Genomic DNA, 17,134 nt, shown 5'->3' on the forward strand with positions numbered 1-17,134 from the left:
AAATTTTTTCTGGGTTCAGTGTGGACAGCAAACAGCAATAATTCTATCACCTGAGGTCTTACAAGACAAGAGATGGCTTAGCTATTAAAAATTCATACTAGTATAAAAAAGTAAGTGTTTAAAGTATAAACCTGAAGTCCTAAACATAACAAAAGAACTATAAAAGAATAACAAAGAACAAAGTGAAGCTGTGGAATTGCTTCAAAAACATAATTTGATAGTTGTAGGTCAAGTTTGCCTTGTCCTTCTATTTATAATTTTCAAATTAATATTGGATAAATTTTACCTAGCTATTTCTATTAATTCTACCCAACAAAAAACATTTCTATATATCATATATTATTTTCAGTTGACTCACCGTTATTCTAGTCAATTAAAATTCACTCTAGTTGCTCCCCCAGTTTGGTGTAGCGGTTAAGATGTAATGGGATGAATTTAATGGGAAAAAAAAACTCAAGTTGGACGATCGTAGGGCAAAGTACCCATGAATAGAAAAAACTTATGAACTTTTCTTCATGAGCGAAAGTATCGATTCAACGTCGAACAAGATAACAAAGACTGCGTCGGTCAGATTGCCAACATGACTATTGCACTTTCAAAATTTATCCTTAGGGATCTATGTGAAATTTCTATAGGACCGAACTGATTACCCTACAAAGATAGTTTAATTCTTGCCGACAACTTACTACTGTATTTTTGGGATTAATTTGATTATTACAACTAGAAACTTAAATTATTAAAACTAAATCACTCCAATTGATTTAATAAATACTGACTCAATTAGATAAAATCTACTCGATCGAATATTTTTTTAAATATATTTTAAACTAATTTCAACCCTTACAAACAATTCAAAAATTAATACTTAATTTTATAATAGATTTCTCGTAAATAAAAAATATACTCTTATCTTTTACAAATAATGAAGTCTTTAACCGTTAAAAAAAATTTAGCAAAAGCTATATTTGTATGTAAAAAATAAAAGAAGACATTAAAAAAAAAATCATTCCTCCCACTTCTCACTTATTAAGAGAATTTAGTACGTGACTCATATATTTTGGTAAAAAAGTTTTGTTAATGAACTAACTAACGAGGTGTATTCAGTTCGATAAATAAAATTAAACATAAATAAGATTAAACACTTATTAAGTTGTGTAATATTTAATTATAATTTTATTTTTTATATTAAAAATAAAAATAAAAGAAGTTTTATTTAGACAAATATTTAATTTATATTAGTTGAATTTGATAAAAGAAAATTTTAAACTTGGCTAAGTTCAATAAAATTTTTAATAAATAAATAAATAAATAAAGTTTAAATACGCTCCTAATGATAAAGAAAAAACAAACCGCAGGTTACCGGTTGAACCAATCACAAACCTTCCCTCGCTCCAGTTGCATGTCAACAAACCCAATAGGCTCAAGGAGATCCGACGGTCCTGATTTCTCCTTGCTCTGATAAACTCTTATCCGCCGCCCGATGCTTCATCTAGGGGTTTGATGAACGAAAGGGCGGCGTAAAAACGAAAACCTCGATTTTCCTCTCTGTCTCCCATTTACCCGATTTCGCGTTGAAAGCCCAGGAGCTGGCCCTTCTCGCCTCGCGATGGCGGAGGGTTCGTTTCTGGCGGCGGCCGACGTTACGGAGGGGGTCTCCGTCTCCGTCGCTTCTCAGGTGGAAGTCTTTTTTCAGAGACAGGTCGACTTCCAAACCTCGCTTAAGCCCCCGTCATCCTTCCCCAGTGCTAAAGGGTATTCCCATCCCGAGACCCTGAAACCATGCTCCGGTCCCGGTGAGTCTGCTGGCGGAGCGACCGCGGCAGCCTCTCCGTCATTGCGGAAGCGGCCACGGGAGTCTGAGTTTTGCGAGTTAGATCCGGAGTTCAGCCGCAGGATCACCTACAAGAGAATAGTAAGTCATTTGGTTGGTAGTTTTCTTGTTGGGAGGGAAGGTTTTATTACTGAAAGGGGGTTCTTAGGAACTCGATATATTATGTGAAAGTAATTGTAAATGTAGATGATGGATTCTATATAATTTGATTCTATGCTATTTCTGCATTAGTCGAAATGAGTTGCCTCATTTTTCTCTTCTCCGATATTCTTAGTATTAGCTTTACTAACTTTAGTTGAGTTGTTGGTTTAGCTAGTGTATAATTTCTCATGAAGCTCTACCTTTTCCTTCTAGTATAGTTTGCATAACTTCACCATTGCACTGTTTTCTAGGGTGCTGGTCTAGCAAATCTTGGCAATACTTGTTTTCTTAATTCGGTTCTTCAATGCCTTACGTACACTGAGCCTTTTGCTGCTTATTTGCAAAGTGGAAAACATAAATCTTCTTGTAAGTTCTGTTCCGTTGCATATTTCTTATTTTACAGATGTGGCTGAACCATTTTAGACTAAATTTGGGACATAAAGAACAGGAAATTGATGCCTTTTTGTCTCCATGTAGCATTTTTTTGTTTGCCTTTCTAAATTTTTTTCACACGAAAGTAAAATGGGTAATCATTGACAAGTCAAATGATTTTGGTGCAACTGTTAGATACTTATGTATGTCAGCATAAATGACACTAAGAAACTGCAGTTAATAGTTAATTTACGTATCTTCACTAGGGTATTTTTTGTTTCATGCTTCTTACAACTTGGCGCATAGCAATGTTCTTTTGTTGTTCTTTTTAATGTCAATATTATGTGGTGTTTTGAGGTATTTTCTTGCATTTTTCTTTCTTATAGAAGTGAATCTGCATATTGTACTTTATTATTTGACTGATCTTTGTTTTCAGTATCTTTTCATTTTTGTCGATTATGAATTTTCAAGGCAAATCCAAGATTGAAGTTCCTAATATGGCCATTCTTGATGATTTATTTTCATTTGGTTGGCATATTTTGCTCATCTATTTTTCAGAAGGAATGTTGGTGGACAATGCTTATCTTTGCAGCATGTTCATACGGCATTTCCTGTTCATGCATCTTGTAGATGGGATGTGGATGGGCAATGTTTAGTTTTTGCAAATATTCATACAACAATATCGTTATGAACTTAATTTAATGGCTAAGTAAAGGATCATCTGATAGGAGTATTAATTCGCAGTTGCTTTGCACCATATTTGTGTTGCAATATCTTATGATTGTGTTTATCTTTAATGCTATAATCTATCATCTTGGATTTCTATCCTAAGAGTCAGTTTAAAGGCTGAACAATCTACCTGAAAACAGAAAAATGTTCTCTTTCTGTAATGCTAATTTGTTTGGTACAGATCTGTTTTTTTCCCCTCTGAGGGTATCTACTAATTTTTTTGTCCAATCCTTGATTTTTGGTTGTAGGTCATACAGCTGGAAAGATAGTGTCTCCTTCTCATCTTGTAAAGAACTTGCAGTGTATCCTACTTATGATACAAATTCTGTATAGATTATCACAACTTTTCATCTAAGTTCAGTTAACTTGTTTTTGTTAAAACACTGAACTTCAAGACTTGCAAATGAAATCCTTTTGTTAGATTGGGACCTTGCTTGTCTTTCACATTTCTTTAAGTCCAAACCTTAATTATGTATTCAGGTGTATCACGTAGTTTTCGTAATTTGAGACAGGATGATGCACATGAGTATATGGTCAACTTGCTTGAATCAATGCATAAATGCTGTTTACCATCCGGAGTGCCTAGTGAGTCTCCTAGTGCGTATGAGAAAAGCTTGGTACACAAGATATTTGGTGGCTGTTTGCGAAGTCAGTAACTATTCTCCTTTGAAATCTTTACAATCCACAACAATGTTACTGATAAATGAATTATGTATTATCATTGTTCTTTGAAGGGATAAATAGCAAACTATACTCCTTATCTTTTCATATGCTATGTAATGTTTTCATTGAGATTTATTGTTATTAAGGATATTGAAACATAGATTGATTTCCCAAGCGTTCCAACTATTGAGATAAGAGGTTAGCAATCAACTAGCAGTTCCCACTTATTTCTGCTAGATCCCACATCGTTCCCTAATATTTATAGCAAAATCAGATACCCAGGGCCCCTTTTAATGATTTTGATGCTTTTATACTTCATATTTTATATTCACATAATTTGAATGCATTTTATTCTATTCAATTTGTTTCATATTACACATAATACCAAAGTAATTATTTCAGTCTTTCATGCATGATATGTTGCAGATTAAATGTACACAATGTACCTACGCTTCTATAAGTTTGATCCCTTCTTAGACTTGAGCCTTGAAATAGCGAATACCAACTCATTGCGGAATGCACTAATTAGCTGAAATTAGTACATGTAGAAAAAACGACACGGAAAGTTGACACAAGCAGAAGCAAATCAAAAGGTAAAATGAAATGAAAGATTTATGTTTATCATCGATTTGTGAGGATAACACGAATATGCACTGTCAAAATTACTTTTTTTTTTTCTCTATGTATATTCTTGTTCCTGCTTAATATATGTAGAAAAAACCACACGGAAAGCTGACACAAGCAGAAGCAAATCAAATGGTAAAATGAATATGGAAAGATCTATGTTTATCATCATTTTGTGAAGATAACATGGGGATGAATATGCACTGCCTTAGGAAAATAGTATATTGAATTTATTTGAATTGAGAGGATAAATTGAAAATAGTGGGGAAATACCAAACCTGACCAACTTGACTTTTGCAAATAGATTCTGGCAAATTTCTTTTCATCATCAGCAATATTGTTGTATATCCCTATAATCATAAAAATGATTTATTTTGTTCATCTGTTTAACATTCATTTCCAGGTCCACCAGGGTAGTGAAAAGACTGTCTTGATGCAGAAAGCATATATGTTATTTTATGTCCGAAACAGAAGTCCTATACCTAAAGGATTTGTCAATACATTATTCAAAGATGGGACTAATCCCATGGGAAAGAGATTGATCCCTAATGGAGTAATTAAGAATGGTTTGATAAGAAAAAGTTTAGAATCTATGCCTGAGGAATTGGAAAATTTCAGCACCATTCTTCAATCTGGTTCTGCAATGGATATTTCATCTAATGCACCTTTACCTAAATGATCATCTACCCTGAACGGTGATACTGCTCTAAATGAAATTTGAAAAATGCAAGACAATAACCAGGTAATCGGAGTAGAAGTTTTCACTTTGTGAGCCGATAGCAACTTCATAAAGAAAGAATTGCAGCAAACGATACCAACATCTGTTGTAACTCTTGTTTCAGATGGAGCAATCGTGAATGGCTTGATAGCAAAAGGCCCCAGCAACTTGGAATCTATTTCTGCTAATATGAGTAATTATAACACTATTATTCAATCTAATTCTGCAATGGATACTTCATCTGATGTACCTTTATCAAAATCATCATCTGCCATAGTGAATGTTGGCACTGCTCAAACTCCAAACCTGCAAGATAATAACCAGGTAATTGGAGTGGAAATTTTCACTTTGCAAGCGGGTGGCAACGCAAAGAAAGAATTTAAACAAATGGTATCAACAGCAACCACAATTTATGTATCTAATAGAGTAATTCTGAATGATTTGATAGAACAAAGTTCCATCACCTTGGAATCCATCCCTGCTAAATTTGGAACCTCAAGTGTTATTATTGAATCTGGTCCTGCAAGTGATACTTCAGTTAAAGCACCTTACTTATATCATCATCTACTATACTGAATGGTGAGACTGCTCTAGATGAAATTCCAAAACTTCAAGATAAAAGTCAGGCAATTGGAGTAGACAATTCCACTTCAAAAGGAGATGATGACTGCTTAATGACAGAATGTTTGCCAACAATATTGACATCCGTAGCAACTTCGGTTGCAAATGGAGTAATTCAGAATGGTTTGATAGAAAAAAGTTCCAGCACCTTGGAATCTATCCCTGTCAAATTGACAACTCGTAGCACTATTACTCAATCTGGTCTTGCAATGGATGCTTCATCTAATGTACCTGCACCTCAATTGCCATATACTATACTGAATAGGGACACTTCTCTAGATGGAATTCCAGAAGACCAGGTAACTGGAGTAGACATTTCCACTTTGCAAGAAGAGGGCAACTGTTTAAAGAAAGAATCACAACAATGGACGTCAACATTTGCAGCAAGTTCATCATCTGTAGTAGTTTCTAAGAACCTAGTGCATCAGCCTTTTGATGAAGTTGAAGAAGGTATGGAAAAAGGTCTCTCCCAAGGTAATGGTGAGAAGGGTGTCTCTCTTCATCTTGTTCATAGCAATTGCAATGGTGAAAGATGTGATGCTTCCAGTTTGCCTCACCAGAGTAAATATCAGAATGAAAGAGACTCATCTAATGCGCATTCTAAAGAGAACAATTTTCCTAAACAGAAGTCTGCTTCAAAGAAACATTGTAATCCAACAAAACTGAAGCAGCAAAAGTATGCTAATTCTGCACAGGAGGGCCTACTCTTTTTCCACAATCATCTATTTCTTGCTTCTTAAAAACTGCGCTTGATCCAAAGATCCATAAATAAGAAAAAACAAAGTCGAAGATTAAAAATTTCACTGAAGGATGATCAGGTTTTGTCAACATCTGAGGCCATTAATAATGATGCTGCAGCAAAACATTTTTGTTCACAGCACCTCCAATCTGGATTGAGCAAAGCAAATAACTTAGAAACTGTGAAGATTGGAAGCTGTAATGGAAAATCATCTAACATTTCTGATAACAAAAAGAAAGTGAAGAAAGGCGAAAACACAATCTTGGTCTCTAGGTTGCAGAAGACTAGCTCAAATTAGCAGAAAGATCACATAACTCAAGACTCACTATTGCAGATGACCAGATAAGGTCTCAGAATTAATTTTAACCTGCTCACGGCAGGCTTGAAAGAGTTTGGTGGTGAGACAGCATCCTAGAATTCGGTTAAGCCTTTCGGCCAGTTGCCATTCTTCATAATTAGCAATTCTGTGTTAATTAAGGGATACCTTTTTTTCATGCAGTTCCAAGATGGGATGATACTGAATTGCGTAAATTGGGACAGAATGATATAGAAAGTTCAAGTACAAGTACTGGATATGCACTAGATGAATGGTAAGGTTCTTTACCTCGAATATTCATTATAATTTATTTGTACTGTAAAGTGAACTATTCATTTAGCTTTAGTTCTTATTTCTTAACTTTTTCATTCAAAATGTACGATCTAGCACTAAATTTCTAAATGTTATATATGTCGGGACTGTCAGAATGGTTCTAATAAAACTATAAAAAATAGTGCTGTTAGTTTTCTGGTTTCCGTGATCTGATTAGCATGGATATCATTTTCTAGGTTGAAGAGGAGCAACATTGTGACTTGGATTGAATGACAATAAGTTGTAATGCTCTAATTACCCTTAAAAAACATCTTTCCTTAAATTAATAAGGTTTGCCTTATTATCTTATTGTTTGAACTTTATCAGGAAAATGTAGGAATACTTAAACTTTTTAATGACACAAACTTACATTCATAGATGAGAGATCTTCATCATGGCCAATTCTTCCCACCGGTTCAAAATTAGTTTTTGCCTTTACTATTTTGTTAATTCTTTTGCTCCTGTTGCTAAGAGAGCTGATCGGCTACTGATGTTCGTTACCTTTTCCTGATTCAGTTATTAAACTCTCTTTTTCAGGGATTTAGAATATGATCGAGGCAACCAAAGTTGAGAAAATCCCTACAATCTTTTGATAGGCCTGACTTCTTCCAACATACTGCCAAACAAAAAGTAGGACAAAATTCAAAGGCAAAATTGGAGTCTTTAAGACCAGGGAATCAACCTTTCAGGATATCGCAATGAGGTCGAAGAAATTTTGTGGTATCCTTGATTACCCAGCAATCTTGGTTATGTTGTTTATTCTTTTTTTTTTTTAATTTATTTAATTTTCTCTAATCAATCACTTCTGGTTTTCTCCCTTGCTCCTGAGGCTCATTGCTACCATGCAATTTTTGAGACCTGCAGGAATAACACAGTGGTTAGTGTTGGTATTTTACTTTCTAACATTTTTTTTGATATTTATCGGCAGTTTGGTCTTATGTATTATTATTTTTTAGGAATTGTCGAAATACTTTAAAGGTGTAATTGTTTTTTCCTTTTCAATTGCTCTCAAGGTTTTATTCATAATTAAATATCCTCTAACATTTGCATTCTACCATTGGAATACTGTTTCCTATGCTTTCTAATTTGAAAGACTAAAATGTCTATTTTAGCTTTTAACTAAAATTGCTAATCTACTAGAGGAAGTGTTTTTTTGATAGTATAAAGAAAACATTGAAAGGTATGTTGAGACAAATAAAAAGGTGATCATGCTCACTCAAGATTCTCCTCCATGGTCCATCTCGAGGTCTTAGGAATTTATTCTCCAAGCCAATGAATCATAGGGAATTCAAACTTTGTGAGTACCAACTGGGCTATGCTTGTAGAGGTAATTTTATTCATTTGTGATGTTCTTGCAGGAGGCGGTTGATAATATTTTATGAACCTATAACCAATTGAAGGTTTAGAAATGAGAAAATATGTCTAAATTAATAATATGGAAGTTAGCATCTGGATTAGTCGACTAACATAACTCTTTTCTATTAGTCCACTAAAATCCAAAACTTTATATTGAAAACCAATGTCTGAAGTCGAATTGAGCCCTAATCGACTGAAACCTTCACCATCATAAAAAAAAAGAAGAAATTTTCAACCACCCGAGCACTCAAAAATACCTTATCGGCATCCTAAGCTCTATTATAATCCTTTTCCTAACCAACCTATCATTCAAGTGAAAATGGTCTCAACAACCATGCCTCTAAACTTCTCTTGTCGCTAAAGATGAAAGACATTGCTGGAGAAGTCGTCGGCCATCTCTAGCAATTCCCAACAAACCTTCAAACACCATGCCTCTCGTCAATAATGATCTCCAAATCTTTCAGGTCAAATTTTGATCAATCTTTTTATTTAATATGGACTAAACATCTTTTTCTTTATTTTGTTTCATGTCATTCATATGCATCATTTAGGTCTAAATGTCAAATTAGGACCCACCCCAAATTACATTGATTTCTATGCTCAGTACTTACCCTCATTTCTCGATCGAGGAAATGAGGCAATTGTTGGTCTCCAAGATATTTTTGATTATCAGCGCCTGATATTTGAATGCTCAATTCTTCTCAAGTTTTGTTGAGATGTTGTAGAGATTATAGGTGATTATAGTTTCGATAAATTAGTTTGTTGTAATCAACGGAAAAATCTATATATTTGTTTAGAATTCTACAGTAACTCAAGGTCATTAGATCAATACACCTATGCTACTAGGGTAAGTTGCATGGGCATCATCTTTAAACTCAGTCATGTGAGAGCATTTTGTGTGTTCATCAATAATACCTTCATTTACTTTCCCTTTACATATAACAGATCCATTTTTTGATCTTATCGTTGAGACCATATACTCATATTTCTTTCATGGTCATCGACCACCCATTCTTACATAGTTTAGTGGTTTTCACCTTTTGCCCTGCCCCCAACATTTTGTACAAAGTTATTATTAGGTCAAGCTTAGTTAAAGCTGCCTCATCTGTTTCTTATGTATGCCTTCCTTCAGTATCTTGACATTTATGTAGTCTTCTAATTCTATCATGCATTTCTTATTTCCTAGACAAGGAAAGATGCATTTCTTTTCTTTTGCAAAAAGAAAAGAGAGACCACATCATAGCCCTCGGGGCATAGCTGAGTTGATTACGATGGAGTAAACTTACAGAAGAAGGCAAAAGTTCGAATCTCGATGAAATCGAACAATACCCTCCTTCGTCGTGACCAACTGTAGTTTCTCGATTTACCTTCTCATAGATGGGCGCGGGGCCGACCGTGTGGGACCGCTAGAGTGGCGGATTCCATCTTTTATAGAAGAGAGACCATATCATAGCCCTCGGGGCATAGCTGAGTTGGTTACGACGGAGCAGACTTGCAGAAGAGGGCAATGGTTCAAATCTCGGCGAAGCTGAGACAATACCCTTTTCCGTCGTAACCAATTGCAGTTTCTTGATTTACCTTCTTACAGATGGTCGTGAAGCCAACCATGTAGGGCGTTAAGGTGACGGATTTCACCTTCTTACATAAAAAGAGAGACTACGTCATAGTTTAGAGACTTGGATGTCAAATTGTCATCAAGGAGGACTTAGATGACAACAACGAGGAGCACCTAGTGTCAAGAGGCAACACTTCCAATACTTCCATGATCCTTCACTATAGAGGAGTGACTGGCTCGTTTGGAGGAGGTGGTCATCATTGACTTTAGGAAGTTCAGACGAGTGTTCTTAACTTTTCATCACCGGTAAGAGAAGTTACTAGATATGATAAGGTTTTGGCATATGATCCAGAACCCTACTTTCATAGATGATTAAATATATTATTTTGACCTATATGAATGCTTGGATTTATATTTCTATGTTTGATATTCTATTATGTTTGGATATTTGATATTTTGTTGCTTGCTATGCCTTGATATTTGATTTTGTTTAATTTATTGATGTTTAAATTTTTTTTTGTTACTATAAAATGCATTAAAATTTGGAAAAATGTTCCTCAAGTGGATTTTCAAAACTCATCCTAAATCACATATTGGTTTTCCACCCTAATTTTGACCATAAGAGTAAATGTTTAAAGTTAAAAACCAATCACTCCTACTCATTATTATTAATTTTCTTTTAAGAAACAATTGAGCATTCGACTCTGAGGGAGGAGAAAGGAATCTAGAAGAAGATGGTTGGATCTGATATTCAGCCGCCAGAATTTGAAGGGGAGTTCTCGCTATGGAAGCATCGTATGGAGGTACTTTTTAGGATTGATTTTGAATTAATGCTAGCTATGAAGTATGATTTTGAGATTCCCAGAGATGAAGATGGAGATGAATTTGGAAGATCACAAATGAATAAAGAAACAACGAGAAGAGTACATACTCAACAGTAAAGTCGAGTACCATATCCTAAGCATTCTAACCCTAGATAAGAAACAACAAGAACCAGCACACCTATGAGAATTGAGATGTATGATGGATAGTCAAGGGTGAAACATGTAAATGCTTACATAAATGACAGAATAGTTGAAGGACATCGTGTTTATTGGCCAGCTAGTAAGTAAACATGTCTTCACAAAGGAAGATTTAAAATACCTATTTGTATATAATTCAATTGCTAAATGTCATCACATACCCTATGCCCATTTATGTGGGGAATTATTATTAGAAATGTGAATGAAAAAAGAGGTGGATGGAAGGAGACTCTATTGTGAATGAGAGTCTTTAGTCCCACATTGAGAGTTTGTGACATATGAGATTGGTTTATAATGAATCAATACTATTGAAGTTGTGAACATATATGGGGAGAGACTCTCTTTCACACGTGGTCATGTAAGGGGTACAAATTCATAGCTCGAATTGCACTGAATTCAAGTAACTTATGTGTGAGCATGACTTGCACATGTCAAATGTTGAACAGAAACGATCGACCATTAAGGCCAGCCAACTTCTTCTCTACCATGTACTAACTCGATTTGTCATGAACAAAAAGAGGGAGAGAAGAGAAAATTTAATTTAAATCTCCTCAATATTAAAAAGTTTATATTAAAGGGAGTTTTATATTAAGGGGAGAGTTTATAATTTTCATTTAAGTACATTAATGTATGACTAGATTCAAATATTTTTTTATCTTTACCATACATATAATGTACATCCTCATTTTTGCTGATTTAAGTAACTTTAAATTAAGTTTCTATATGATCAAAAAGAGAAAGAAGTTGGTACTGGGAGCACAACATCGAACTTATATTTTAATGTATGATTAAGTTTAAAGTTAGTATATGTGTATACTGATGGATGTCGTCAAGTGTGTAGGTGCAAGTTACTTGACAGATGATGAAGTATTGGTTGTGAATCAGACAATTGGCTAAGTCCTAGTGAAACTAGACAAATGCAAGGTACTAGTTGAGAACCAAGAGTTGGAAGTCTTGGTTGTGAATCAAGTAGAAAAGTTCTAGTTGGGAACTAGGCAAAACAAGTCTAAGTGGAGGCAACTGAGAGCTATATCTTGACAAACAAGTTTAAGTGGAGACAGTTGAGAGCTATGACTTAACAAATCACACTAGATGGGTCAGTTGGGAGCTAAACATTTAGCCAAGGTATGCACGAGTAAAGCTAAAATTAATATCATAATGATTACGTGTATCAAGTATAGAGAAGCAAAGTTTAATGCTTCCAGGTAATCGAGAGGAAACCCAGATGACTAGTTGGAGATAATCTTCGACCTTTGGAGTCAAGGTATCACAGGCAACGGGAGCGATGGCAAGCGACCACAACATCTAGGCAACCGTAGATGCTTTTAAGCGACCGATATAAATGGAATCTTATGATATGGAAAAGTCAAGTCAAAGAAGGAAGTTGGCTTAGCTCTAAGTGACTAGGGGATCCCAGTCGATCGAGATCGCAGATAATATTTATTATTAGACAAATATTACAACCATATCAACAGACTTCCAAGCAATTGGAGATAGTCCAGTCGATCGGGAGGTGTCACATAAGCATCCGAAGAAAGCTTATAAAAGGAGCCACGTGACAGAGCTTTCAAATATCTCATTCTCAATCATTCTCAACGTTCTTGTGCTCACATTCAGTGCTCTTTGAGAGCTACATGCTACAACTTTGTACTTCATTCTTCATATACGACAACATAAACATAACATTATCATTTCTTAGTTTCCATACATTTTTATATTATTGTACTTTATTCTAAATTCTTTTAAAACTTTCTCCACCTCTAGAATCTTTCTAAAAAGGAATTAATCGAAATAAGAATCAATTTATTTATATTGTGCGTTCTTATAATTATTGCATGCTTTATCAATTAACCTAGAAAATATTATTGATCTTAGAATACTTAATTATTTATTATCTTTATTTTGTTGTATTACTCTGTCAATATTCTTAGAGTTATTTTTCGTTCGTTAAAGCTTATAAAATTCGTAAATAAACCCAACTCTAAAATCATAAGTTAGAAAGGAGTACAATCAATACTTTATATTAATTAAATGGCATCAATGAGTAGGTGATATAAGGAAGCCAGTTCAGAGCTAGCTCTTCAGATAATGATGAAAGGTGATATATAATTTAGCATCAGGTATCAGCTTTTGTGTGTGGAGGCAAGAATATTGAACTTTGCATAAAAGTGTAATGTGGGATGAGATGAGAGAGGGCCAGGGAACACATGGCCTGTTTGCTTCATTTATTTGCAAAGTGTCACCTTAATTAATTCACTATGATTAACTACTTAACCTTGTGTTTGGAATGTATTAATTAATTATCTTGGATCTTGTTGTGCCACTCCTTCCAAGAAGTCAAAGAAATGCTAGTTCATGGGGATCTTCATTAACTAGCATCAAAGTTTCAAATCCAATTGTGAACTCCCCCCACACTAGAATATTTCACATACACTTCCCTTGTGGATGTGTTTATCCATAAAGGAATTCGAGATGAAACTATTTTTGCCCTATCAATCAACCAATTGAGAAAACAACTCTCGTTTGAGTCCGAAACAGAGCTACTATTTTACATATCACTTAATTATACGACGTCCAAGTAGTGATCCTTGAACATGATCTACCAAAACACCACCATCTTCATTATTTTTTATTTATGCAAATTTGAAGAATTTAATTTGTTCTGATTTGCAAGGGTGAAATTTGTTGGAGTTTAAGAATATCTTTTGAGATTAGGTAGCCTTCATTTAGGATATGAAACCTTAATTGGGCTCAATCTTGAAAATAAATGAAGATTTTGATAATTGTATCTCAAATCATTAAAAAACAAACTCAATTAATTGACAAATTATTTATTTTTCTATTAGCTCAATCTTGAAGGTCATGTTCTTATCTAACAGTGATCTATTTAAAAAAAAATCATGCCTTTGAACTAATCAAGAGTCAATCTCTAAATAAAACCAACTTTGAACTTGTATCTAAATAAGTTTTACAATCACACTTGTTTCAATCTTTTAGAGCCATTTGTATATCTTTCATACAAGAGTAGGATTTGTTTTATCATAAATGATGATAGAGGGGTCATGGATAAGGCTAAAGCGCGAAAGATGGGGTTTGTCGATAAGGGCGGTGGACTAAGGGACTATCTATTTGGAGAAAAATGAGCAAGGTGGACCATGCTAAGCCACTCTTGTCTAGGCAAACTTAACATTGGACTTGTCATAAACTATTTACAATTATTAAGAATGGGTGAGATATGATAACAATAATCTTGTTTCCTATTATTTAAGAATTTTAAATTTCCTTTTCTCATATATATATATATATATATATATATATATATATAATTTTTTCAAATGACAAGAACCCTAAGGATATTCAAGGAGCACAACCATCAACTAATTTCATTGTTTTTTGTAATTAGGTTATCTTTTTAATTATTATTATTAGGTAGCCTTGTTGTGTACCTTCTTGTCCTAGAAATGTACACCTGTTGATCAAGCTTGCTTAACAGCTAAGAGCTTAATTAAGTTGCTTAGGTACCATAATTGCCAACTTAATCAAGTGTTGAATGATGAATAATCATTCATTAGTTGATTGTTAGACAAATGGTGTGATCATTCTATTGCTTAGCTTGATGAAAATTGATAATTAGACATAATTAACTTCTGATTAAATGATACATATGTGGAGTTAATATACTAATTAGTTAGATTCACAAAAAGTTAGCTATCATAATCAAACAAAAAAAAATTCAACATCCAAAAGGTAATCATAAAGTTAGCTCTCATAATCAATTGAATAATGAAATGAATTGTTTAGGGCAAAAGTAAAAAGGGCATCTTTTATTTGTATTATTATAAAAAAGAGTTCCATGTTGAAAAAAATATCCTTAATCTAATTAATATTACTGTAGTAATTTTAATCAAAGATACTTTAGTATTAATTAAAATTACTCTAAAACTACTCTAACATACAATAATTTTAATTAAAATTGCTATAATATAAACCAATTTTAATTTTTGAAATAAAAAATAAGATAAGACATCATTTTGATTTTTTTTGAATATGAGATATGCGCTTGTGTGACAAATTTAATATAATTGTTTATTCAAAATTTTGAAATATATTATTTCAACTCATATTTAATAAATAATAAAATTTCATTTTTTTTCTTGACCAAAAACATAATTCATCATCAATAATAAATTAACTCATTATTTTTCTCAAGCAAGATAAATAGATAAGCACTTCAATAAAAAATAAAAAAAAATTCGTCACTCCAGCCGTATCACGATTAATCTTACGATTATTTATGAGAAAATAAATTAAAAAATTACAGTCAATTTTATCAAAATTTAACCTTTATCCATTTTAATAATTTATTTCATCATAATTAATTCAATTATTCTTTGGAAATCAAACAGATAAACACTTGAAGAATAAAAAGGCGATGCTGATGGTGTGCGCAAGTATCAAATTTGACATTCGCAATTTCCAGTCAACTTTGGATAATCGGTCAACGCAAAAGCGTTGACTCGGTCGACGTTTCGTGTTGGCAATGTAGGCAGTCGCAGAGTGTTTCATCCATCAAGTTTGACCATGCACCTTTTTCTTTTCTTTAATTATTTTTAATTATTAATTAATTAAATCTAATCCTCTTCAATTAGTCTGCAATGAATTACAGGATTTAATATTATAAAAGTAGAGAGCATAATTTGCTGCAATCATCTCTCTCTCTCTCTCTCTCTCTCTCTCTTCGGTTCCATGAGGAGGAGGATGAGTTTTTGATCGATTTCTTCTCCGATTTTGCTGTCCAAGCGTTCGATTCGAGAGACGGAAAGCATGCCGGATGCTATCCCTGCTTGCTTCCGGGGTGGCGGCGCCGCTGGGCCACGAGCGCCGGCGGAGTCGGCGCCGAGCTTGACGACCTCCGTTTACGAGACTCACCTCGGCGTGGCTGCGCTCACCTGGTCCCGGGCCGTCTTCGGAGTCTCCCTCCGCGCCGTCCTCCGAATCTACGCCGACGGCGACGAGCACCAGGAGGAGGAGGAGGAGGAGGAACTGCTCCATTTCGTTGTAAGGCCGTGGCTGATGTGGAAGCGGCGGGGAACGAAGCGGTTCCACCTGAACGACCCGAGCCGCCACCGCTGCGTGGACTTCGATTGGGACCTCACGCGCTCCAGATTTCCTCCCGGAGGCGGTCCCGAGCCGGTTTCCGGGTATTTTGTTGCGGTATCTGTCGACGGCGAGATGCTCCTCGTCGCCGGAGATCTCGTCGATGAGGTCTACAGGAAGTCCAATGCCCAGCGGCGGCAGAACCACCCCGTGATTCCGTCCCTGGCGCCGATCTCGAGGCAGGAGCACGTGGCGCTGGTGGACCACGCCGGTCGGAGATCCTACAACACCCTTGCCCGGTTCGCTGGCCAGGAGCACCAGATCTCAATCGAGCTAGCGGCGAAGGAGAAGGGCCTCCCGACCGCGATGTCGGTGGAGGTGAACGGCGAGCGGATCCTGCACGTGCGCCGCCTCCGGTGGAAGTTCCGCGGCAGCGAGAAGGTCGACTTGGGCCGCGGCAAGGTCCAGGTCTCGTGGGACCTGCACAATTGGTTCTTCCAAGCCAGCGACGAAGCGGCTACCGACCATCCCGGCGGCGTCGCGTCGGAGCAGGGACGAGCCGTGTTCCTGCTCCGCTTCGAGGGGGAGGAGGGGCGCATCGGGCACGCTGTGCACAAACGTTTGGCGGCGGCGGGGTCCAACGGGAGGAAGTGGAACACTAATTGGAGCGACACCAGCAGCGGCGGTGGCGGCGAGGAGAAGCGGAGACCAAAGAGAAGTAGGCTGAGGAAGACAGGCTCCTCATCGTCTTCGGCGTCTTTAACGTCGACGGCGAGCTCATCGTCTGTGATGGAGTGGGCGAGCGCGGAGGAGGAGGAGCTGCGGCGTGCGCAGGGCTTCTCGCTATTGCTCTACGCCACAAAAAGGTGACGATGAAGAAGAAGAAGAAGATGATATCAATCATCATGCAATGCAATTGGGCATGAAACTACTAATTTGGAAATGATGATAAAGATTTCTCCATATTTTTTGGTGCTAAATTTGATCCAAATCTCAAACCGATTCTTTGGAAGAAGTGTTGTAATGTTTGTTCTAAAT

General features: G+C 35.8%; 1 protein-coding gene and 1 pseudogene across 1 annotated transcript; both read left to right on the top strand.

Moving 5' to 3' along the window:
* LOC141812253 (uncharacterized) overlaps window positions 1–6,853 on the top strand; it is an 11,812-nt pseudogene extending 4,959 nt beyond the window's left edge.
* Window positions 6,854–15,739: 8,886 nt separating this feature from the next.
* LOC141812244 (uncharacterized) lies at window positions 15,740–17,134 on the top strand. The gene has a single exon (XM_074700298.1). It carries the CDS (start codon window positions 15,824–15,826, stop codon window positions 16,964–16,966), a length of 1,143 nt encoding a protein of 380 aa, XP_074556399.1. The 5' UTR covers window positions 15,740–15,823; the 3' UTR covers window positions 16,967–17,134.

The sequence above is a fragment of the Curcuma longa genome, chromosome 18 (genome assembly GCF_044706935.1).
Source record: "Curcuma longa cultivar G26 ecotype Majalengka, Jawa Barat chromosome 18, ITB_CL_G26_1.1, whole genome shotgun sequence".
Lineage (NCBI taxonomy): Eukaryota > Viridiplantae > Streptophyta > Magnoliopsida > Zingiberales > Zingiberaceae > Curcuma > Curcuma longa.

Coding starts and splice junctions, on each gene's coding strand:
- LOC141812244 (XM_074700298.1), top strand. CDS start 15,824: ATGCCGGATGCTATCCCTGCTTGCTTCCGGGGTGGCGGCGCCGCTGGG.